The 25,630-nt window shown below is 36.9% G+C and overlaps 1 protein-coding gene across 2 annotated transcripts in view; it reads left to right on the forward strand.

Moving 5' to 3' along the window:
* Positions 1-12,931, forward strand: part of SLC15A5 (solute carrier family 15 member 5) — an 86,883-nt gene extending 73,952 nt beyond the window's left edge. For both annotated transcript variants that reach the window (XM_025930801.2, XM_086711840.1), the window contains 2 exons: positions 7,433-7,541; positions 12,563-12,931. In XM_025930801.2, the coding sequence (XP_025786586.1) occupies positions 7,433-7,541; positions 12,563-12,710 (257 nt within the window). In that variant the 3' untranslated portion in view covers positions 12,711-12,931. The remainder of the gene's footprint in view (positions 1-7,432; positions 7,542-12,562) is intronic.
* The last annotated feature ends 12,699 nt before the right edge of the window (positions 12,932-25,630 follow it).

The raw sequence follows: 25,630 nt of genomic DNA on the forward strand, positions 1-25,630 counted from the left end.
ATTTCTGTTGGACTTCTTGTAGGCATTTTATGCTCTTTCTCATTTTGCTGTTATGAACTGACTCCTTTCCCTCCTTCCAAATTCACTGAGATAATAATTATGTATCATATAGGGGGAGTATTAATATTTATGTCTATATCTCACATCCAACTTCTTAAACTTTCTTAGTAAATTTATGAGAGTATTTATCTTTTTCAGTTTACAGAAAAATTATCTAATCTTAAATATAATTTTTAAAAATCCCTATTTCCAATATTAACTCTGATGCTTTATACCTTTATCAGGACAAAGAAATTCAGAACAGTGTTAATACCAGAAGACAGTCACATTTTACCCTGTTCATAATCTTAATTTGAATCTCTATTTTTTTAAACATATTTGTAGGTCTATAATGTTAAAGGATATTCTTTATCATAAGAAAATTTCTATTTCTTGTTTTCTAAGATCTAAACAAATCAGAGTAAATTTTATTGAATGCTTCTTAAGTAGCTCTTGAGATCACCTCTTGATTTTCTTACTATTCCTGATATTATAGTATATTTAATTAATAGATTTTTCAATATTAAATCATCTTCACATACATGAGATAGACAACAGCTGGCAGTAGCAATATTTGATGGTTCTTTGCTTTTCTAGAAAGATCCAGGGGAAAGAGTCATCTCTTCCATGAAAATTAAAAGGTACATTCAGGATGCATTATCTCTTTTGAAGATGCTTCCTGGTAACTTTTCCCCCACTGTTTCTTGCCAGTAAGATTTTTTCTTTTTTCTTGGTTCAATTTAGATAATTAAGGTTTTCCTAGATAATCATCCCATTTCCATAATATACTTTTTTAGTTTTATTTTTTTATTCAATTATATTAACATACAGTGTTATATTAGTTTTAGGTGTACAATATAGTGATTCAACAATTCTATACATTATTCAGTGCTCATTAGGACAAGTGTAGTCTTAATCCCCTTCAACTGTTTCACCAATCCCCCTCCGACCTCCCTTCTGGGAACCATCTATTTGTTCTCTATAGTTAGGAGTCTGTTTTTCAGTTTGTCTTTTTCCTTATTCCTTTGTTTTGTTTCTTAAATTCCACATATGAGTAAAATCATATTATCTGTCTTTCTTTGGCTGACATTTCACTTAGCATTAGACCCTCTAGATGGACCCGTGCTGTGGCAGATGGCAAGATTTCATTTTTTAAAAAATGTTTATTTATTTCTGAGAGAGAGAGTGAGAGAGAGAGAGAAACCAAGTGTGAGTGGGAGAGGAGCAGAGGGAGAGGGAGACACAGAACTCAAAGCAGGCTCCAGGCTCCGCACGCCAGCACAGAGGCTTAAATTCACAAACTGTGAGATCATGACCTGAGCCGAAGTTGGATGCTTAACCCACTGAGACACCCAAGTGCTCCTCATTCTTTTTTCATGGCTGAGTAATATTCCATCATATACATAATGAGATACACACACACGTATACACCACACCTTCCTTCTTCCATAAGATTTTTGAAACTAATATAGCACACTTATAAATAAATATTGTTATGGCCCCTGACTTTTTTGTTATCTATTCTCTTTGGATTTGTCAGGGTTTCTATTGTTGTTACCTTTTCTTGCAATGAATCAGGCCTTAGAATTATTAAATCTAATATTCTTTTATATATTGATTTTCTGCTGTCATCTTTATTTTTTTCTTTGACTTTCCTTATAATTCTTATTTATTTTCTAGGGTTCTTTTGTGCTGAATGTTTAGTTCATTTATTTGCATTCCTTCAAGCTGAAAAAAATATATGCCTTTAAATGTACCTCTGAATAGAATTTAAATCTGTATCCCTAAATTTATAAATGCAATTTCCTCATCACTTCATTTTCAAATACTTTGTGGTTGTGGGTTTCATTTTTCTCTTTGACCAAATGATTATGTAAGAGCAGTATCTTAATTTCTAGGAGATTTGGTTTGCTATTGATGTTATTTAAACTTCTATAAGAGAGTATTTTTTTACTAAACAATAGTATAATCTTTATTAAACTCTTATCAGTCACATTATTCTAATCCTCTACATCATTTTCTTTGTTGCTTTTTCTATCAAAACTTGAGCAAAATGTGACAGTCATTCACAAAATTGATCTACCTGTTTTTATCCAAGTTTCCAACAGACTTGTTATATTTTTATTACTTAAAGGATGTTCATTGACCTATCTTCAATTTGGACTGTGCTTTTTATAAATAGAAAAAAATCCTCAGTGTCTCTTTGACAGTATTTTTCCTTTGAATTCAACTTTGCCTGAAATTACTATTTTTTTAAATTTTTGTCTCTTCCTTATGATTTCCTATATTATTATTATTATTATCATTATTGTTATTTGAACTTTTGTCGTGTGTTAGGGGTGTTTTTTCATAAGCAAAAGTTGTAATATGTATACAGTCCCTTTTCCTTCTTCATTTTGACCTTTTTTGTATTTAGTCATCCTCAGTAGGAGAAATTTACTGACAGGCAGTATTTACCAACTAAGAATGTGTATGGATTCCCTTAGCCTATGTCCCTTTCCATATGTTTAATGAAGTTTTCTGTGAAAGTGCCCCCATTAAAACCCACGTAATCGTGATAAGCAAACTGCTGGGCTGGAGTGAGAATTTGACACCATTTTCTGATTGTCCAACAATCTGATCAAATAATGTGATTGGAAAACTGGTCTCAAGCATACATGACTATTGAGTGCTCCCTAGAGCCCACATTCACCTATAATGCTTTTCTTTGGGAGCTACGCTACCGGAAAGCAATGTGCCTTGACTGCCATGCACCCACTACTTCCTGTCTTCTGTTTTAAAGGAGTCATATTGCCTGATGTAGTTTAGAAGCAGAGCTACTTGGTACTGGGTACTGATTAGAATGGAATATGGAACTGCTCCTTCTTCTCCCCAAAACAGTAATCATGCATCAGAGCCACAGAAGCTACTAGAATTCTGTGTAGAACTGACCTTGATTTCTGTGTAGGGGCATGTTCTCATCACCTCCTCTTCACCTGGTCAGTGTGGGAGGGGTCCTCAACCTAAATAGGATAAGGTGGCTGAAAATATGACACCTGACACTGGAGAGATGGGCTGACAGCAGCTTATTAGTCAGACACACTCACGGGTCAGGGGAGGAGAACGTGTCACACAGGGCCATATGGGGGCTAACTTGAGAATAGAGCAACAAAGGTCTGTGGAGGGCGAGCCTGGTAGTAACAAAACAGGGAGTGACTCCTGGATCCCACAGGAGGGTGTGACTTCCTGTTTGCTTGATGTTGAGGTCTGAGAAGGAGGTGAGAGCTTTAGGGTGAATACCAGTAGCAGGCATCTGGGCTGACTAATAGGGGAACTAACCAGGTGAGGGAGGCCTTCCCCTGGGGTGAGGAGTGTGTCTGAAAGGGCAAAGAACTATGTGGTTAGGCCTTTGGGGCCCTGTGAGGCTCAAAGACATAAAGACACCATATGAAATTTGGGGCTTTACAATACAAGGCATAATATGGGACAAGAATAAAGCATTTTCTTCTTTCATATTAGTGACTTTGAGCTGTTTATAGTAACATAATTCTATTAGCATCATTGGGGCTTTAGTAGTGCAGTTTGTAAGATGAGGATTCTACTGAGCAATGCCTCAACATACCTCTCTGCACCTTCACTCTTTCATCTGTAAAATACAAGAACTAGTCTAGATAATTCTATAGTCCTTTTGTCTCTAAAATGGCCATGATAATTTAAAATAAATAGAAACATTTTACTTAGTGTCTATAAGGTCTAATACTCCAGAGTAATTACCTGTTTGCATGTCTCTTCTACAAATCTATGAGCTCGTTTTCTTAAGCAACTTGAAATGCCCGTTTTATGATACATGAAAATTTCTTAACAAATGATTTTCAAATGAACGAATAAATCTAACTGAACAAGAAATATGTGGAGAACTTCTGAGCAATGCTAAATATTTCGTGAATGTTCTATTACCGAGTGGTCTTTCATTACTAACTAGCTGGTTATTCTACTAAAGTACTTAACTTGGGTTCACTGTGAGCATTAACATATGGCACTTACCACTGTTTATGTAGCACATTCTTTTCTCATGTTGTTAAACTTCCTTACCTTCCCAAGCTAAGATCTGGAGAAGTTTAGTTTGTTCCATTTTAGACCTAAAGTCTTCTCTTTGTCTCCTTTGGCAAGGATGCCCCAGATTTCAATCAGCTACTAGAAATGTCAGGTGAAAAATGGCACAAATGTGAATTACGACAATAAAAGTTTATAAGCTACTAAAATAAAGTTATAGTACCTAAGAGCTGAGTCAACTGACAATGTTAAATGGAACATTTTACAACCAGTCCTGGGATAATGATAAAAAAAAAAAGTGGCACACAGAACATGAAGAAATATCTGACAGGAAATGGGCCCGAGATCAAGTTCAGGCTACATGATTTTGTATGAGCTACTTCTAAAGTGTGTGTGGGTGGGAGTGATAATCTAAAGTTTATGGAGCGCCTCCTCTGTGTCCAACCCTTGACATCCTTACTTCTCATAACAGCTCAGTGAGAAAGGTGTTGCTGTCATTTTAGAGAGGAGAAACCGAGGCTGAAGTGGTTCAATTGGACAAATGCCCAAAAACAAAACTATTAAATAACAGAAACAATATTTGACTTCAAAATCTCTCCACCTCCAAGCCCATTCTCTATCAGTCTATGTAAAGAGATAGCTTTGGGTGAAACTCACACCCAAAGCTATCTCTTTACATAGACTTATAATCTCTATATAAATAAAACAAATTTTAGGTTTCATGAAGTATCCCTCTGTCCAACTTGATGCTAGTGTGTGTCCTATGCTATCAATTCAGGTGATTGTTCCCCTTACCATGGAGCTCACCATATAGATTAGCTACACAGGGAATGTAAAATTATAGCTAAGTAAGGCAAAAATATGGGGCTAGCATGAAGATCAGCATTAGGAAGGAAGTTGAACACTAAAAATGATGTTCAAGAAGGACTATAGAAATGTTAACAGGAGTTTGAATAGGTGATATGGCAATCATCCATTTTATTTTTTTTAAATAACTCCACTCACAAAATATTTTGTGTTACTCATAAATTCCCGCGGCTTTCCCTAACCTTTCTAGGATGACATCCTCTTGTCACCCCACATGCCCATAATTCCCAGTCATGGTGCTTCTCATTTGTGCCCACCACAGTATCCCCAGTGACAGATACAATGGCACATGCAGGGGGAGCTGGTGCTATCCTGATGGGCTGGAGCCTATCCTGATAGGCTGGTATTTGCTGTAATTGCATAATTTTTTAGAAATATTATGTTTTACCTTTAAAGATCTTACAAAATTTATATTCTTCTCCCTCATCTTACTTTGTTATAATATAAAGATAGCCTTTTCAATTACTTATTATGGACCAAAATTCATGCTCCAAGCAGAATTAATATCATGTTAATTCTGAGGCTTCGCATACTCTGTACAAACTCCTCTCATTCTAGCCAGAGAAACACAGTGATAAAATGGTCTAAACGCATCACATGCAAAGTGCTGATGTGAAATGAAAAGGACAGAAATATGATTGGGATATTAATTCAGGAGAAATAAGGAAATAGGACTGTTTGAATAAGGTTAGCAGGGTGGTTTAGTTCTTCCTGAAAATATGTGTGATGTTATCTCACCTTACCTTGACTTCCACCCGAACTACCCCCGTTCAAGTACAATCAAATGCTTGGTTTCTACACACACACACACACACACACACACACACACACACACACACGAGGGCTACACAATACCCAATAGACAGACACAGACGGAAACGTTATGTGAAACTACTCCTATCAGATGAAGGCATTATGTCAATATAGCAATAACACCATGCATTTCTATTGTAATGGAACACAAATTAATAAAATGGGGAAGTAGAACTTGCCAAACAGCTTTAAACTCAATACCAGATTTCAATTATAGGTCCAAGACACAAGCTAATTTTCATGGTTGGTCCGTAATAATAGTCATTGTTAAATGACAGAAGAGAAACAGCTTTAAATGGGAAGTGGCACAATTAATCACAGCTGTCATACTTATGTACTTGCTGACTATCAACCCTGAACAGAACATTTAATTCAAATCTCATTTAAAAGTATGCACTGTCAAGGGAGAGGCCAAGAACCATTTTCTAGCTCAGGAAGCAACTCACAACCCATGTGCCAAAGATGTTACTGAAGATCGAGTGTATCGGCACATGGACTGATTGCTCTCGTCCCACACCTCTCTTTACAACCCACTGTAGGAACTTCTATAAAAAAGCAATAAAATGCCCAAACCTTGGCATCTGACTGCTCAAAGAAGATCAATTCCTGTTCTCATAATGTATAACTTTTTGGGGGAAGACTCTGCCCATTCAGAACTCCCACTGAATTTAAGTTTTGTCCATGGTGATAGGTTTTGCCTTTTGAGCAATCTTTTTAATATTCTGTAATACTATGTATCTATAACATATTTGTTAATACTAATATCCTATTGTTGTTTTAAAAGTACTGCAAAAAATAAGTGCTACATATATAATGCATTATTTCGTATAATGTATTAAATAATAATGTACCAAAACCCACTGAAGGAAAATTGAGTGTGTGTAGAAATAGAGATAATGCATATAGATATAGATATGGATTTGGGTACAGAAAGAGAGAGAGAATTATAGCAAAGATCCAAAACAAAAGTTAAAACTTAGGAGCAAAGTAAGAGCAATTACCTTGAATCCTAAATAGTTTCATATATACTGATGTAATAGTTTTGTGTATAGAAGTTTGACATCCTAAGAAAGAGGGGGATATCTGATTTAGAAGTATTAATTTGAAGGAATTACTTATCAGGTCAAAAAGTACTTTCATGTCAACTAGAGATTTCAAGTAGTTTGATAAATAGGTTCTGTGATATTATAATAATGTAATATTAGATTTATCTAAGATGTCAAAATAATGTAACATCTGGCATCTACGTCTATTATGTCACTAACCTTACAGCTAGAACTGGCTGTGGTAAATATTTTACATTTATTCAATATATATTTACTGAATAATTCCTATGTGTCAGGCACTCTAGGTACTAGATATATAAGAATGAATAAGATAGGTACACGGTTCCAGTTAAGTTAGCATAATCAGGGTTACTTTTATAGCCCAGTTCTTCTGAACCTATATTGCGTTATACAAATTAAGGTTTTTTTGACCTTCAAAATATTTGTGGTACTTTGCTTGTTATTTTACCATTAATTACAGAATTAAACGAGTCTTGACAATGAGTTTCAGATGAGCTTTTTTGCTTTGTAGATATTATTGAAGTGAATAAATCTCTATGAATAGTGGAATGATAAAATATTCACAGAAACTTACAACTCTGCAGTTGAATAACAATTACTTTTGTTCCAAACAGGCAATTGGTTTCCAAACACATTAAACAAAGGCAATTTAGAAAGCTTCTTCTTCTTTTTGGCATCATTAACGTTGTTGAACGTCCTGGGATTCTGGAGTGTTTCACAAAGGTAAGTTTGTGGTAAGATGAGCAATTTCTGAGTCCATGAAATATTGATCTGGGAACTATCACTGAGCCAACGGGAATCCTGTATGCCATGACTGGACAAATTAGCATATTAGAGAAATTTAACAGATTATTCAGAGCAAGAAATTTCAATTTAGACTTCACTTTTGCCATTGATCCTTATAATAAAATAGTGCTTTACTCGATTGTAAAACATGTTCTGAAAGAAGATATGTTTTCTCCACTATATAGCACCACTTTAGAATTAGAAATAACCATATTGATAATAAGAATGAATGAGTCATTATCATTAAAAGCAAATATCATTAAACAAATAGCTAGAAATCTAATGATGCTTAAGATTTGGATTCCATTCAGGCCTTTCAATCAGCAGTGACCATTTCAAGGTCAATAACAAACTGCAAAATCATTTAGTCAGTCACCTGAGACCAGTCAGTGGCTTATTATGTATCATCTACCATCCATCCATTGCCAGCCCACCTCTCTCTCTCACTGACGTATTTTTGGAGGACTGTGTAGTTTTGAGCAAATTGTCTAACTTCTCTGAGCCTCTGTTCTTATATTTGTAAAATAAAATCAAGAAAACCAACATCTTGTGGGCTTTAGGCATATGAATTTTGGTAAAGGGCTGAGCACAGTACCTGTCATGTTGTGTCAACTACAGAGATCTTTATTTTTCTCACTTCCCTCTATTCACTTATCTATTTAGTCATATTTTATCTCATCACTGTCACTTCTCCCTTGCCTAAATCATTCTTTCATTCATTGAATAAATCTCTGTTGGAACACCAGTCATGCAATAGGTACTACATGCGATAGTAAACTAGAAGGACACAAAGTCAGTAAGTCAATAAATGTTTACTGCCATTATGTTCCTGCTCTCACGGAGCTTATGGTTCAGTATAAAAGAGAGGCACTTAAATTTCATGCAAGGCAGAATTAATGACAAAATCAAAAGTTTTAATGGCTCCCTGAATTTTTATATTTCTTACCTTCCAAAGTATATAAGTTGTTGAATTGATCCTCCACAATGTAAATACCTATCTCATTCTTGGGTTGAAAGCCAAATTAGAATATCAAAGAGTCTTGCAGAAGGATCCAAGGGGAATAGCCTCAGTTTTGGAGCAAAATAGAGTCATCGATGAAAACCGAAGGTGAAGGCAAAGCCTCTTTCCCCTCCATTCGTTGCCTCCAAACACATAAGTGGTGCTCATCTTCCAGTTCTCATAAACCCTACACTTCTTACATCTTCTCCCACTGTAAGATCTGACCTTTGTCTTTTCATAAAGTAGTTTGAAAGGTAATTTTTTTAGTCAGCCCAGTTGAATCCACTTCCACTACTTGGCTGTAGAAACTTCAGCAAGCTATTTAACTTTGTTAAGCCCATTTTTTTCATTTGTAAAGTGAAAACAGTAAGAATAGCAATTGTGCCGTAAAATTGCTGTGAGGATGAGTAAATGCTCAAAAGTGTTAGCAATAGTAATAATAATGACCTCATGCTTTGCCTTATGCCTCCTTCTTCCTCCTTTTTAATTCTTCTTCTAGACTCATGCAGAGGTGTGGCAAAAATGACCAGGATTATGGGCTGAATTTATGGAAGAACTAGCACTGGAACCAGACTCTATTAGCTCGGGGATTTACTCATTCATTCATTCATTCACTCATTCATTCAATATACTAAGCATTGTTCCAGGCACTAGAAAAAAAAAAAAAACAAAAACTGAAGACAGCAAAGTACCAGTCTATATGAGCTATTATTTAGTACTCAAATTCAATTATTTAAGTGTGATTCTTTCTCTGTGATTGTTGAACAAGTGAGTTACTACAAAGAAGTGACAGATGGTGGAGTGGGGTACAGAGAAGGAGACAAGAATAAAATGGTACAAAGCACCAAATATTGGAGGAACCAAAAGTGGGAAGGGACTAAGTGATAATAGAAGATTTATTGAGAAATAAATCTGATTCTTAGCAAATCCTCTATTTCCCCACATTTTCTTTTCCTTTTTTTCTGTTTACTTTTTGAGGACAGGGGGAAAAATAGAGACAGGATAAAACAAAGCAAGAAGGGAGGAAATTAATTTTCCAAGTGTTAAGCACTCCTATCTTGGTCAGTATGCAACACACACACACACACACATAACCTCATGTAATCTCTACCACCTCCCTGTTACAGAAATCTTATCACTTTTTATAAATAAGAAAACTAAAGTGAGAATCTAGGTAAGTAAATTGACTAGGTTCACACACCTAGGATTCAAACCCATGTGTGTATCTTTATAAAGCTCACACACTTTCTCCTACCAGCATACTGTTTCTAAGTGCCACAGAAGAGCTCTCTACCTACTCTATAACAACCCCTTGACTCTGATGGGTAGGGAAGAAACCCATCCCTTCAGTGAAAGTAACCATACCCACCATCACCTGTCGATCAGCCACTCCACCGGGAAAGAATGGGTGTCACATATCAGAAGAAAAGAGAGTGGAAAATTTGCCAGCAGAGATCAAGCAGCTAAAACCAACTACATTAGTGCAAAGTCACACATTACCCTGGGTATCTATTGCCCATTGGGGCGGGACGGTCCAAGCCAGAAGTTAGGCAAGAAACTATATGGAACTTATGGTAGGAGATCAGTGTCTCTAGTAAGGAATGAATGATTTTGATTTAGTTCTATACTGATTGTGTGATTGTCAAACACTAACAAACAGTAAGTATGTGAAGAAACAGGAGAAAACACAAGTGTTCTAGAGACAGTATTATTGAAACATATTATTTAGGAGTCAGTGTTTGATTGCAATAAACATTTCATCACAATTCAATTTTTACCAAACCCAATGGTGTTCAGAGCCAGATAACAGTGACAAATCTATCAAGAACAAGACAGTCCCAAGTTATTCTTGTTCTTAAAGTTTTGAGAACAGCATATTAATTATGAAACAGCATCTTCACCAACACACAGCTGACCTTAGGTCTCTGTTGGCACCTGAGGGTACCCCCACCATGATTTTTATATTAGTGTGATACAATCCTAGTTTAAGTCCTAGAACAAAAAGAATCTTGCCAGGGTCACTCAGATATCACCTGAGTACCATTAGGAATTATATATGAATATCAGGCAAGATTTATTTTTCATTTGTACAAAAACAAAACAAAACAAAACAAACAGCCCTCTGCCTCTGTCTTAGAGTCCTCCTCAATCAAATCTAAAAGTAGCAATGGTAACATGTCATACCTGAGGCTCTTCACGTTGGGAGTGAAGGATGTAGGTAGATGAAATGTCTTTCCCTAGCAGAAAAGTATTACACAAACATCTCTACAGTGCTGGATAAAAATATATATCCCACATTAGATGCTGAAATAAAAAGATATTACAGATGTTTTAGGGAGGGAGGGCAAAAGGGTGTTTGTTTTTATCTCAACACCACTGTCCTTCCAGTATGGTAAAACATATCTTTTTAAAAAAATTTTAATGTTTATTTATTTTTGAGAGAGAGAGAGAGAGAAAGAGAGAGAGAGAGCGAGCAGGAGAGGGGCAAAGAGAGGGAGACACAGAATCCAAAGCAGGGTGCAGGCTCTGAGCTATTAGCACAGAGCTTGATGCAGGGCTGGAACTCACAAACTGCAAGATCATGACCTGAGCCAAAGTCAGACACTCAACCAACTGAGCCACCAAGGCACCTCTGTAAAACACATCTTAAAGTTAATACCATTGCCTCAACTTTGTCAATGATACCAGTAGTCTTCTGTGCATAACTTGTCATAATTATTGAAAGCAACATAAATCAGAGACAAAAGACCACTTATTCAAGCATTATTCTTCTCTTACAGTTACTTTTAGCAATATATTGAGAGGGAAAAGCAGGTAAAATTCACTTTGGAAACTTTCACAAATCAGAAGTAGATGTTTGACCTCAGAGGCCTACATGTATCTGATAAAACTGAACTTATAGCCCATATTCACTTGTTCATTCAACAAATATTTTTGAGCATGTGCTATCCACCAGGCACTAGGAACACAGCAGTGAATAAAGCAGTTTGAAATTCCTATCCTCCTAAAACTTTCTCAGAAGTGTTTGTGTCTTTTTTCTTAATGTTTGTTTATTTATTTATTTTTGAGAGAGAGAGAGAGAGAGCACGAGCAGGGGAGGAGCAGAGGGGGGACAGAAGATCCAAAGCAGACTCTGTGCTGACAGCAAAAAGCCTCACGTGGGGCTTGAACTCAAAAACCATGAGAGCGTGACCTGAGCCGAAATCAAGAGTCGTACGCTTAACTGACTTAGCCACCCAGGTGCCCCAAGAGAATAATGTGTCTTTAAAAGTAGTGTGCTACAGGGAGAAAAGGCCAGAATTTTGAATAAGAGAGTTCCCAGCCTAGGGTCTGCCAACTACTATTCATATGAACCCCAAAGAAGTCATTTAACCTCTTAGAATTTTAGTTTCCCTATCTGTGAAATGGGGATGATTTCATCCTTCTAGGGTTGTAGTGAGAATTCACTAAGCGAGGGTGGGTATAGAGCCCTAGCATGGTGCCTGGCACTTAGAAGACAGACACTCAGGAAAGCCATGTGTTCCTTGGGTCAGGAGTATAGGGTATGCATTCTAGAAATGTATTCATGGATTGTTTAACAACGGTGTTTTCTACATGGGTTCAACACTGAATTTACAAATCTCCTGTGCATCTGAAGTATTTCATGAGTCCTGGTCTCCATGAAAACTGTAAAGTTGATAGGGTTTCAGACTTTCCCCCATCTCGCTCTGTCAGAGTCATTGCAAGTTGTAAAACAGCGCCATCTAAAGGTCCTTATGAGACAACTTAACATGTCCTGAAACTCCCTTTGTCGTTTTATAAAGACTGTTCTGGTACGCAGTGCTCTTAAATAATCATCACTGTTGTGCCAGTATCTATGGACCCGTAATAAAAGGTAGACAGCACAGGAAGAAAGCAAATGATTTATCAAGTCATCTACATCTGGTCCTAAAAAAAGCTTTCTTTCTTTCTTTTTTAGGTATTGTAATCTAAATCATTTTAATGCCCAGAACATCAGTGGAAGTAATCTTGAAGAAACACTTCTCCTCCATGAAAAGTCTCAGAAATTTTATGGCAGTACACAAGAATTTTCTTCAAGTATTGATCTTTGGGAGACAGCCCTATGAAACTACATTTGACTCTACCCATCCTATGAGCAAAGTATTCACGTTTTCTTCACCTGAACACCTTATGCATTTTAGTTTAAGAATTAATATGCATGGCAGTGACTTTAGGAATATTATGGGTGTACTTTATTTATAAAGACTAATCATGACTCTTCTGGTGAACTATTATGCTTTTGCATTAACACATTATACATTACAATTGATAAAGTAATTTCAAAGTCTGTGTTGCCTCCATGACAACAAAATGATTAGGTCCTAAACATTACTATATTTTACAACTTTTTACAATGGTGGTTCAGCCATTAAAAGCAATATAAATGCTATTTTTAGTTTTAATGTGCCAATAGAATCAAAATAATAGTATGTTAACATTCCTCCTTTCTATACATTTATTGAGCACTTATTACAATGCCAGACCTTGTGATCATATGCCGTCTATATCTGACTAAATAATAAATCTATACATGATTTTACTATATTTGATGTTCATATTATCCTATCAAGATATGAAGGAAATTTTCTCGAAATTAAAAAGCAATGTTAACTAAAACTGAGGCCCTTAACAAAGAAAGAATATTCAATCCTGAAGACATTATAAAATAAAGGTAAGTGATGGAATTATTCTGATTAAAGGAAAAAAGAAAATTGAGGAAGATTAAATGAGTGTTGAGAGAGTAATTGATGAATCAAATAGAGAAGCTTAAAGAGGATCCCTAATTCAAATGACACATTTTGGTCTTCAATGCTACCAATTCAGATATATTCAGAAGATCGTCTTCCAAAAGACATAAATAACATTTATCCTTTGAATAAACAAAGAAATGTGGAAACTCATATAAAAAATAATAAACCAATATCAAACAAAACTAATGCCCCCTACCTTTGTAACAATGCTTGTCAAAGTTGGGTTGAGGATCACCTGCTTTAGGAGAATCTTTCTGGCTCCTACCAAAGACTGCTTTAACCCAAATCTTTTTCCAGGAATCAGTGGGTTTAACAAACACACCCTGATCATTCTCATTCTCCCTGAAGTATAAGTGCCACTGCTTTCTAGGACAGTTCACAGCAGATAGGATAGCTGGGTTTATCAGCTGATTGCAAACGACTCTGCAATTAAGCACCTTCCCTTGTGTATACCTAAAATATTTTAGATCTGTAGAATAAAAGATTTATTCATCTTGATTAGATATGATATGCATTTTTAATTGCAAAAGAGCAGCTGTAAAGCACCAGGTGTTTCTCATACTCAATTTTTTGTTTGCTTGTTTGTTTGGAGGACAAATAAAACGACTAGCTCTTGCAGACATAAATTCTTGCCTTGTAACTTTTCCAAATCTCTCTCTCTCTCTCTCTCTCTCTCTCTCTCTATTTGTGTGTGTGTGTGTGTGTGTGTGTGTGTGTGTGTGATCTGAAAAAATAGTGAGGCCAACCCCTGGATACGTCTTACAGGTTTTTTTTGCTGCAAAGGTTAAATGTCACGTTTGCAATCTGGGTTTAATGAACATCCAAAATATCAAGAAACCTTTGAACACCTCACCTTAGTACAAAGTGAGTAGCTCTGGCAGTCTCTCCCACTATTAGAAAAAAAGGGTCTGTTTTATTTTGTTATGTTGTGTTTTTCCCCCCCAAAAAATTTGCCTTCATTTCCCCAATTTCTACACGGTAATAGAAAAAAGTGCTCATTACGCTTTCACTCCTCCTTAGAGATGAAAAGAGATCTACAGACTTATAAAGTTGACCCAAAGCAAACACCAAAAGAGCTTAGAATTCTCACATTGGGGTTGACACTTGCGATTAGCTAAATTGCAGTAACTACACATGCTTCCATTCGGAACAGGATACATTCACACGGCAGTTTCTTCTCTAGAGCCTAGCAACATTATCATTGAGCACCTGGAATAGTTTAGGCATTAAGTGTAATTGGTTTTGCTTTACATAAATCTGTAGCTTTGTAAATAAGCGGAGCATTTCAGCTTCTATATAACACCAATTAACTTAAAGGGATGTGTTGTTTGCAGAAGCCTGCTGGGTCTGTACTGTATTTCTCCCATAATATGCTCAGTGGCGGGCAAAGTTCTGGGTCCCTGCAGTGTTCCATTTACTCCCAGTCACTTGGTGCCAAGGGTCTGTACCCAGACACTCATTTGCTCCATTTTTCAGTTGTGAAAGATTGAGAAAATGAAGTCTTCCCTAAAAAGCACCTTCTGTGCTCTATTTTTGTCCATGAGTGAGACCTGAAAGGCAAGGTATTTGAAAATGTTTTCTGTGGCCCACAGAGCACAGGTCTGACCCCATCTGATTCTGTCCACAACAGTGACATCTCTTTCCTCTTCCATTTTTTTCTTGTAGCACTTCAGTCCAACGCAGCCACTACATTGAACTCAACATTAAAACCATATCCTTAGTTCACGAATTTGCTAGTGAAAGTGTTTCCACCAAAATGACTTTTTTTAATAATACCCAAAAATCTGCTCTTGCAAGTTGTTAAATTTTTCCAAGCTCCTTGCATATTTCCCCCTTGTTATCTCTTTACTCCACTTAATCCCTTATCTCTCATATCCCCTCAGGTAATGTTGATTTATAGCATTCATTCCACCCCGGCCAACCTCTGATTCTCTTGGTTTCTGAACTTGTTTTATCGACCATCAGAGTAACAGTACCACCAAAAAAAAAAACAGCTCATGATTCCAAAAAGTTTCCTATTAATATCATGCGATTCACAAATTGAGGAAAGAAAAGCACCCCTTCTGAACACTGTCAGGATTCATTGTTTTATGGAAACAGAACTTCAGCCTTAGTTCCCTGAACCGGTCCAGCAGTGGGCATATACCATCTCCACTGCAAGAGAAGCCGCATACAATTACCAGTCACAGACTCACTTCACTCATTTGAGTGAAGGCCTCAATTAAAATCAACAGCGAAGCGATGACAGCACACCTGAAATGCAGGTGTGAAATGTAGATCTGCTTGTAGAGAACAGCGATATTAAAGGAACCACGACTAATGACAACTCACATCTATGTCACCCTTTACAGTTTATAGGTCGGTGTCACGCATATCATCACATTTGCTTAGCGCCACCCCTTTGGGAGGTGGGCACATTTTGGCATGCCTGTTTTATAAATGAGAAATTGCAGCTCTGAGACATTAAGTAATTTATCCAGACTCACAGAGATAGTAGATGTCACAGTCAGAACTTGAACCTGGGTCTATCTGTCTCTAAAGTGCCAGTTCCTTCTACAAACAGCACTCATAATGTCACCAACACTGGCACATCCCCAACCGCTTAGGCGAAACACTTCTCTACATCATCTAAAAGGAAACAAGAATGAAAGGAAAGACCATGGCGGGGTTAGAGACCCTGACAAAATGGTTAACAAAAAACAAGGATCTTTCTAACATCTCTTCCCCCTACTCAGCTTCTGTGGAGCAATGTGTTGTCTTCATGTGGAGCTTAGGGTGTCAGAAGCACCCCACTGAAAAGACCCAGAGTGACCATGGGGGCAGGGGTTTGGGCTCAAAAACATCCTTTCCTTCTTTCATCAAAATGCTCTGGATGTGCTACAATCCATTCCAAACTGCCTTAGAAAACAATTCGAGGAAAACAAATTTACCTCCAAAAATATTATTAATAATTGTGAAGACTCCGGTAGTACTTGCTAAGGGTAAGGCACTGTTCTAGGTGTTTTGGGTATATTAGTTCATTTAATCATCACAATAACTCTATGAGGTAAGTACAATTATTAACTCCATTTTACAGATAAGAAATAGGAAGCATAGAGAAGGTGATGACTTTGCAAAGGTTATACATATACTGTGGACAGAGTAAAAATTTGGACCTGGAGAGTCTGGCTACAAAATCCAGGGTCTAGCTTTCTCTGTATACTGCCTCTCAGTATAGCTGTTGTCTGTAGTAGATTTTTAAATAATCTCAAGGGGATTCCAGGGAAGGCAAATGCCTTAACCTAATGGATCTCAGTCTTTTCCGTCCCAACGCATAAGAATATGACTTCTTCCATAGGTAATTGCCAGATAGATTCTTAAGGAGAAATTTTTAACACTCCTAAGTTGTGCTCTCATCCTCCCCCTCTGTGAATAATTACTGCCTTCTGCTTAAACCCAAAGGCATGATTCTATGGGCAGAATTTCAGGGGACTGAGACTGGGTGGCTTAGTCGGTTAAGTGTTCGACTCTCGATTTTGACTCAGGTCATGATCTCATGGTTGGTGAGGTTGAGCCCCAAGTCAGGCTCCCTGCTGTCAGTGTGGAGCCTGCTTGGGATTCTCTCTCTCTCTGCCCCTCCCCTGCTTGTGCACGCACACGCATGCTCCCTCTCTCTCTCTCTCTCTCTCTCTCTCTCTCTCTCTCTCTCAAAATAAATAAACATTAAAAAGAAAAAAGAAAAAAAAGAACTTCATGCACTGTGGCAGTGGATTGGTACATCTATCTAATAACTATTGTATGGCTACTTTCCCAGTGATCCTTAAATCACATGTGAGCCATCTGTTCCTCACATAAAACATCCCTTGCTAGGTCAAGATTGGAACCTGAGGTCAACTAGACTCTCCACTTCCTTAGCATCTGTATAGATTTTGAGGATTCCTCCAGGCTTGTTATCCAGTAAGTGTGAAATTGTCAAAGATAATCAAGGATAGTGATGGCAAGACTCAATCTCTCTGTCTTTCTCTACCTATCTCTGTCTCTGTCTTTCTCTGTCTCTTATTCCTTGTCTTTTTCTGTCTCTTTCTAGCTGAGTGTCTCAGTAATATTGCCTACAGTAGAATAGATGCTATTTGACAACCCAGATCACTTCCCTAGGTGATACACTGTCACTAGTCCACTCAGAGAGCTTGCTAACTATAAAATAATAATAGCACCCAAACCCTAATCTTTCATCCATCTTAGACAGGTTTGACTCCTTCTACTGGCTGGGAATCCAGTTGTTTCTTAAGCATGCTAAACCACCAGTGACCAAATCTTTTATAAATACAGTAATGAGTCTACGACAAGTGTCTATTACCATGGTAGCAGCAATCCAGGAGCACATTTAACAACATTTATGCAAAGAGCAAGGCTATAGTTCTACCAGGGATAAAAGATGGAGAAAAAATGGAATCAGTGAGAGGCAGAAATTCAGCACAAATCAGGAGGAAGTCACCATAACATCAAAGATACTACCAAGAAAGTACACATGTCATCATCATGGACAGTTTTCATTTTCCCAAAGCAATCTCTTGAAGCAAAATGAGAGAACGGAAAGGGTATGCTAAATTTTAAAATAAGAGAAAGAGCTCTCGATTGGAAATGCCAGAGGGAAAGTGTGAGCTTCAACAGTGAGATCAGAGGAAGGCCATCTGGAAACTCATTTCCCATTTTAGCATAATGTATTGCACATAGTAGGTGCCTTGGTTCACAGGAATTGATTATCACCCCCTTGAGAATGCCAGCATGCCTTTCATCATTTTCCCATGCCTCTCTTAAATGAGCTAAGCCTCTCTGACCAGTTTCCACGGTGTCTCCAGAAATGCAGACTTTTGTTTCTTGTGCAGCCTGTGCAGCTCTGCCTTATTTCATTGCAGCCAACCGTGCCTGAAAGACAGGAACAAACAAGATGGACAAGTGTGGCAGTGAATGAACCATTTTACTGCAATTAGAAGTTCACGGAGAATAAATTATCCTCTAGTTCAAGCTGTCCAGCAGTAATCCTCATTAATAATAACACTTCAACAACAGTCTGCTTCCCACAACGGCAGTGAGTGCTACAAACTTCAGCATTACTCTTGAAGCAGGAGTCACATCCCATACGGCTAGCCCAGATCGCCATATGCAGCACACGAGAGAAGGCTTAAATTACAAAGAAGCTTGAATGCATAACTGTCCATGAAGTTCACTGGCTAGATGAGCAGGTGGAAAAAATCCAAGGGCTTCTCTCCTTCCAGCTTTCTCTTCTAATTCATGCTAAACTGTAAATGATTTTTCACATTAATGAGTAAATCTATGTGAAAGGATACTTTCCTCTCTTCTTGCTTCATTGAGGACATCTCTTTTACTATAATATCCTTATTTCCTATACACGGCCACAAGGCTATGGGGAATATATGGTCCATGAAGGCAGAGATTTTTGTGGAGCTATATTATCTCCACATATATACATACAGACAGACAGACATATATATGATATACATATATATGCATATCATATCTCTCTTTCTCTATACATATACATATTTCTCTTTCTCTCTTTCTATATATATATGCATTTATCTCTGTATATCTATAATTGATGATATAGATAAATATAGATAGATATAGGTATAGATATAGATAGTCCAATCTGGGCTAACTCGTCTAGTTCTCACCAGTTTATCCTCTATATTTCTGACTGAGTATTCTTTTTGAATCACAAATCTGTCATATTATTCTGCCCTTGCATCTTGCACTCCAGTCAAACAACCGTGCCAGTCAAAAGTCCAAACTACTTGTAGTTTTCAGAATAAGCTGTGCTGTTTCACATTTCAGTAGTTTTCTTGTGCCACTTTCTCATGTCACCAGAAATGCTCCTGCCACCGCTCTTTGCCTACAACATATCTGTTCAACTTTAAACCGAAAATGTCCACAACAACATTTTTGGTTGCAGGTGAGTTTCTAGGATCTTGCTACTTCTCATAAAGAGATGGAGCCTATTTCTTCTCTTTTTAAATATAGACAGGACTTTCTGACATCCTCAACAAAGAAAGTCAGTGTAGGTGATGCTGTGTAGTCCCTGAGGCTAGGTCATAAAAGGCAATAGGATTTATGTTTGGCTTTGTTTTTTGGGACGGGAGGATACTTGCCTTTGGATATCAGCTACTAAGCTCCAAAGAAGCCCAAAGTAGCCCATGTAGAGAGACAGCATGAAACAGTCCACATAGAGAGGAACAGAGGCTCCTAGCCAGTAGCCAGCATCAACTGCTAGCTGGAACACTCTCTCTTTCTCTCCCATTCTCTCTCTCTCTCTGTAGAGATAGATGATAGATAAATCATAGATGATAGACATTATATCTAGGTATAATTATAATATATATAGATATAATATCTAGATTATATCTAGATATATGTACATATATAGATGTAGATATATAGATGATGTAGATTGAATATATAGATATAGATAGATATAGATATAGATATAGATATAGATATAGATATAGATATAGATATAGATATAGATATAGATATAGATATAAAGCTTCCATGACTTCTCTCAGTCTAGCTCAGTAGAGTATGGAATCCCCAAAGAATTATTATGAAAGAGCGAAAGTGTCCATTGTCAAATGCTAGATTTAGCAAACAATTTACTTTGATTTCTTCAGGACTTCTCAGGAGCGTTATTATGCACATTGGGAATTGCTAAGAAACAAGTTTTCTATCCAGAGTTTTCTAAATTCATGTAGCCACACAATCTGTTACTCAGAGAACACTTCTCAGCACTGATCTTTTCTATACATTGGAAATGCTGGTAGGGTAAAAAATACATAGACTTTGAAATTAGGACTGGAATTGAACTAAGTATCCATATGCAAGTAGCTGGGCAGCCTTTGACAAGTCATTTAATCTCCCTGAGCCTTAGTTTCTACGTCTGCATAATAGGGTAAGAACATATTCTTCATAGTACTTCACAATACTTTCTATGACCAATAAAAATTAGTTACCTACTATTTTTTCCTCCTCTTTAACCAGCAATTATTTACTGGACATCTCCTATACTCCCCAAACCATTCACAGATATGTATTAATTAATATGATATTCCTCAGTATTATTTCAGGAAAATTAAAAGGATTCCACCTTTCCTATTTATTTTATTGAAAATAAAATTATTAATACCAATCACCTTGATACCAGACCCTGAATTCTTCCAATTTGGGACCTAGAAGAGATGGAGAAGTAGAAATCTCATTTATCAGAACAAAAAGGCCCTGTTGATTCATCATAACAAGACTGCATGGAATTTGGAATTTCTCCAGATACACAATTAACATGTCTTCACTTCCTCAGTACTCATAATTGAATTATAAATGAAGTTGGAATGTCATACAGATAATCAGTATATAAGATGGAAAGAAACTGTGATGGTTAATTTTATGTGTCATCTTGACTGGGTCACAAAATGCCCAGATTGAACATTATTTCTAGGCGTGTCTATGAGAATGTTTTCAGATGAGATTAACATTTAAACCAGTGGACTTAGTAAAGTAGATTGTCTTCCCTGATGTGAATAGCCATCATTCAATCCATCGAGGGCCTACATTGAACACAAAAGGAGAAGGGGAGGATTCCTTCCCTTCCTACTTGCCTACTGAGCTGGAACATTGGTCCTGCCTTCAGACTGAGATATACACCATTGCACCTCTGGTTCTTGGGCCTTTGGACTTGGACTGGAATCACACCACTGGCTTTCATGGGTCTCCAACTTATAGACAACAGGTTGTGGGATTTCTCAGCCTCCATAATTGTGCGAGCCAGTTCTTCATAACAAATCTCCATATGTATATTTTATTGGCTCTGTTTCTCTACAGAACCCTGACTAATAAAGATTTTAGTACTGAAAGTGATTCTAGAGAAACAGAATTTTAAGAATGAGTTTCTTGAATTGATCCCAGGTTTTCTGGAATTGGCTCTCTAACCTGACTAGATTTAAAGATGCAAATGACTCTGTTTCCAATAGTAAAGAGAACACTGATAGTCCACAGCATGACCTACCCAAAACATCTGCACAGGATACACCTAATCAACCACTTATAAGAATCAAGAAGCGAGGTAACTCTGTAATGATATTTTTTAGTATTTTTTAAAAACTAATGAATATAATGATGTTGGTTGGTTACTCCTAATGTTGCTGGACAAAGTAGTACAAGAAAAAGATGAGCTAAGAGGTTCGAATTCCCAATTAAAGCATCCAATAAATGACCTAAGAGTTTCTTTATGTCCCCCAAAGGAGTCCCCTATATTCTGTAGCTGCAGAGCTGAAATTGCTGAAAATCAAATGCAGAACCATCCTGTGATTTTGATGATTGAGTTACAAAGCAAGTGGAACTCAGAGCCTCACAGCGTGTCTACTATTAATGTGAGGGCATTTATTGGGAAAGAATGAGATCCTGTAGATTGAAATGGGGACATGTGGGAAGACTTTGATGAAACTGGGGACATTGAAACAAATTCTGAAGTCTTTGCCAGTGGAAGAGGGCTTCTCCCCACCCTCAGTGGAATCAACCTCTTCAGCCATAAGAGCATTGACTGAAGAAACTGCAATGGCCTCCCCTGAGGCAGTTTCTTTGAAAGCTAATGCTGAGCATCCTCGAGACCTGCCCTACTGCCCCTCTCTACTTCTAGTCTATAAGCATATCAAGTACCAGTAGACCCCTTAAGATGAGGTACAATATGTATCCCATGAAGAGATGCACTACATTCCAGAAGGACTACATGAGTTTTCTAATTTATACAGACAGAAAATCAGGACACATCTGTGGCTATGGACACTAAGGATATGAGACAATGATAGAAGGAATATAAAGTCAGGTTAGGTAGAATTTATTGATGTGGGTTCACTCAGCCAAGATTCTGCATGCATCTCAGAAAGTTGCATCTCAGAAAGTTGCATCTCAGAAAGTTAGAAAAGGCTTTATAACAGTTTCTTCAGTTAGTTGGCTGAAACACAAACCAAATATGGCCCATAGTGAACAAACTGGAGAAGTACAGCCTGCTTTGGCTTAATGTGTAAGAAGGGATTCAAGGGCTTAGGGAGACTGCAATATTAATGTGGATTTGTCATTTAAGACCAACTCACACACAGTGGAAGGATCCAGGATACATACTTTTCATCAATACTATGAGAAATAAGTTTATGAGGGAGCTCCAATATCCTTGAAGGGCTCTGTGATCACTCTTCTCAGGAGGTAAAAATCTACAGTGAGAACTGTCATTGGGAAACCTAAATGTGATAGGAGTGATTGGGTTTCAGCATGTCAGGGGCCAACTGGCAGCACTCAGCCACCAAAGACAAGAGGGGCATAGTTACCATAACGGACATCAGAGTCAAAGTGACAATTGTAATAGCCTGAACAATTGGGGCACTGAGTAACTGATCTCATGATGTTCTTATACATTAAATACCAAATACATATTCAACCTCTATAATTCTAGGTCAAGTGAACAAAAATCTAACCTGGATTGTAAAACAGAGTCACAGCCATTCAGTCAGTTTTCAGGCTTAAGCCAGTTTACGGACTCAGAAGAACTTGGATGAAGGGGAGTCCAGGTCCCCTTGAGACAGAACCACAGTACACTACAGAAATGCAACACTGTTAATTTTCCTCCCTTCCAGCTCTCCCAAAAAGGGACCTACTGCCTTTTACCAGAGTACTTGTACATGGGGGAAAAGGAAATACTCACACGCTAGGGGAACTACTGGATACTGACTTTGAATTGATTGCTCCAAGAGACCCAAAATATCACTTTGGCCCACAAGACAGAGTAGGGACTAACAGATGCCAGATGATCAATGGAGCTTTTAATTCAGGTCTATCTCACAGTGGGTCCTGTGAGTCCCCAAGCCCATCCTTTGGTATTTCTCCAGTACCAGAATGCATAATTGGAAAAGACATACTTACCAGATGGCATAAGGCCCACATTAGGTCTATGATTTGGAGAGAAAGGGTTATTATGGTGAGAAAGGCCAAGTGGAAACCATTAGAATGGCCTCTATGGAGGAAAATAGTAAACCAAAAGCAATACTACATTCCTGGAGGAACTGAAGAAATTAGAGCCACAATCAAGAACTTGAAAGACACAGTGTGGTGATTACCAACACATCCTCATTCAACTATCTTACTTGTCCTGTGCAAAAGACAGATATCAATATAAAAAAATCAACAAGACACAAAAGAATATGGCAGGAAAAGAACAAGGAGACAAAGAACTAAAAGACTGACAGAAAAAAAAATAAATAAAATGACAGTAACAAATCCTTCCTACTCAATAATTACTCTAAATGTAAATAGATTAAATTCCCCAAACAGAAGACATAGAGAAGCTGAATGGATAAAGAACAAGATGCAACTGTATGCTGTCTATTAAAAAAGATATTACATGCAAATGGTAAGCAAAATAAAACAGAGATGGCTATACATATATCAGTCAAAATAGATTTTAAGACAAAAACTGTCACAAGAAACAAAGAATGACATTTCATAGTGAAAAAAGGGTCAATTCAGCATAGAGATATAACAACTATAAATATATATGCACCCAACATCAAAGCACTTAAATATATCAAACAAACAATGACAGAACTGAAAAGAAAAACAGACATCAATAAAATAATAGTAGGATACTTCAATACCTTACTTCCAATACTGGATAGAATGTCCAAACACAAGATCAATAAGGAAACAAAGTAGTTGAGTAACCCTATTGACTAACTGGACCTATACAGAACATTGAACCCAAAAGCAGCAAAATACACATTTTTCTCAAGTGCACATGTGGATTTTACAGGATAGATCACATGTTAGGTCACAAAATAAGTCTTAACAAATTTAAAAATGATTACAGTTTTGCCATATGTTTTCTGACTGCAAGGAATTAAACTAGATATAATAGCTGAAGGAAAACTGGAAAACTCACAAACATGTAAAAATTAAACAACAAGGTCTTTTTTTTGTTAAACTATAGTTGACACACAATGTTACATTAATTTTAGGTGTGCAACATAGTGATTTGACAATTTTATACATCATGTTATACAAACAACACAATCTTGAACAACCATTGGGTCAAAGAAAAAAAAATTTTAATTAGAAACTATATCGAGACAAATGAAAGTAAAAACACAACATACCCAAACTTAGGGAATGCAACAAAAGCAGCACAAAGGGGAATTCATAGCAACAAATGCCTACAGTAAGGTAGATGCCTCTGCCAGGGAAAATAATGAAGACACATTACCAATGGGGTCACATAAATAAAGACAAAATAAGAGATTATCATGTATAATTATGCACCGACAAACTGGATGACCTAGAGGAAATGGATACATTTCTAGAAACATACAACCCACCAAGACTAAGTCATACAGAAACAGAAAGTCTGAAGAGACCTATAACTGGTATGGAGGTTGAATCAGTAATCAAAAATTTCCCAACAAAGAAAAGCTCAGGACCAGATGGTTTCACTGGTGAATTCCACCAAACATTTAAAGAATTAACACCAATGCTTCTTATACTTTCAAATACTTGCAGAGGAGAGAATACGTCAAACTCATTTCATGGAGCCAAATTACCCTGTCAACAAAACCAAAGAGCACAGAAAAAGAAATTTACAGGCCAATATTCCAAATAAATGTACATGCAAAAATCCTCAGTAAAATACTAGCAAGACAAATCCAAGAGCAACATTAAAAAGGTCACCATAACAAAGTGGTATTTATCCCTGGGATACAAGGATACTTTAACATATGAAAATGAATTAATTTGATATATCACATTAGCATAATAAAGGATGAAAATGACATGATTATCTCAAAAGAAGCAGCAAAAGCATTTGAAAAAATTCAACATCCTTTCATGATAAAAATTCTCAACAAACTAGGAATAGAAAGGAATTACTTCAACAAAATAAAAGCCATATATGAAGAGTCCACAGATAACATCAATTCATGGTGAAACACAGAAAGCTTTTCCTCTAAGATCAAGAACGAGACAAGGATGCTCACTTTCACCATTTCTATTCAATGTAATATTAGAAATTGTAGCCAGACCAAATAGGAAAGAATGAGTAATAAAATTATCTAAATCAAAAAAGAAGATGTAAAACTGTTTTTGTTTACAGATGGAATGCTCTTATATATGGAAAATCCCAAAGACTCCACAAAAAAACTTTTAGA

Source organism: Puma concolor, chromosome B4, assembly GCF_028749965.1.
Source record: "Puma concolor isolate L17-30 chromosome B4, mPumCon1.1.hap2, whole genome shotgun sequence".
Classification (NCBI taxonomy): domain Eukaryota; kingdom Metazoa; phylum Chordata; class Mammalia; order Carnivora; family Felidae; genus Puma; species Puma concolor.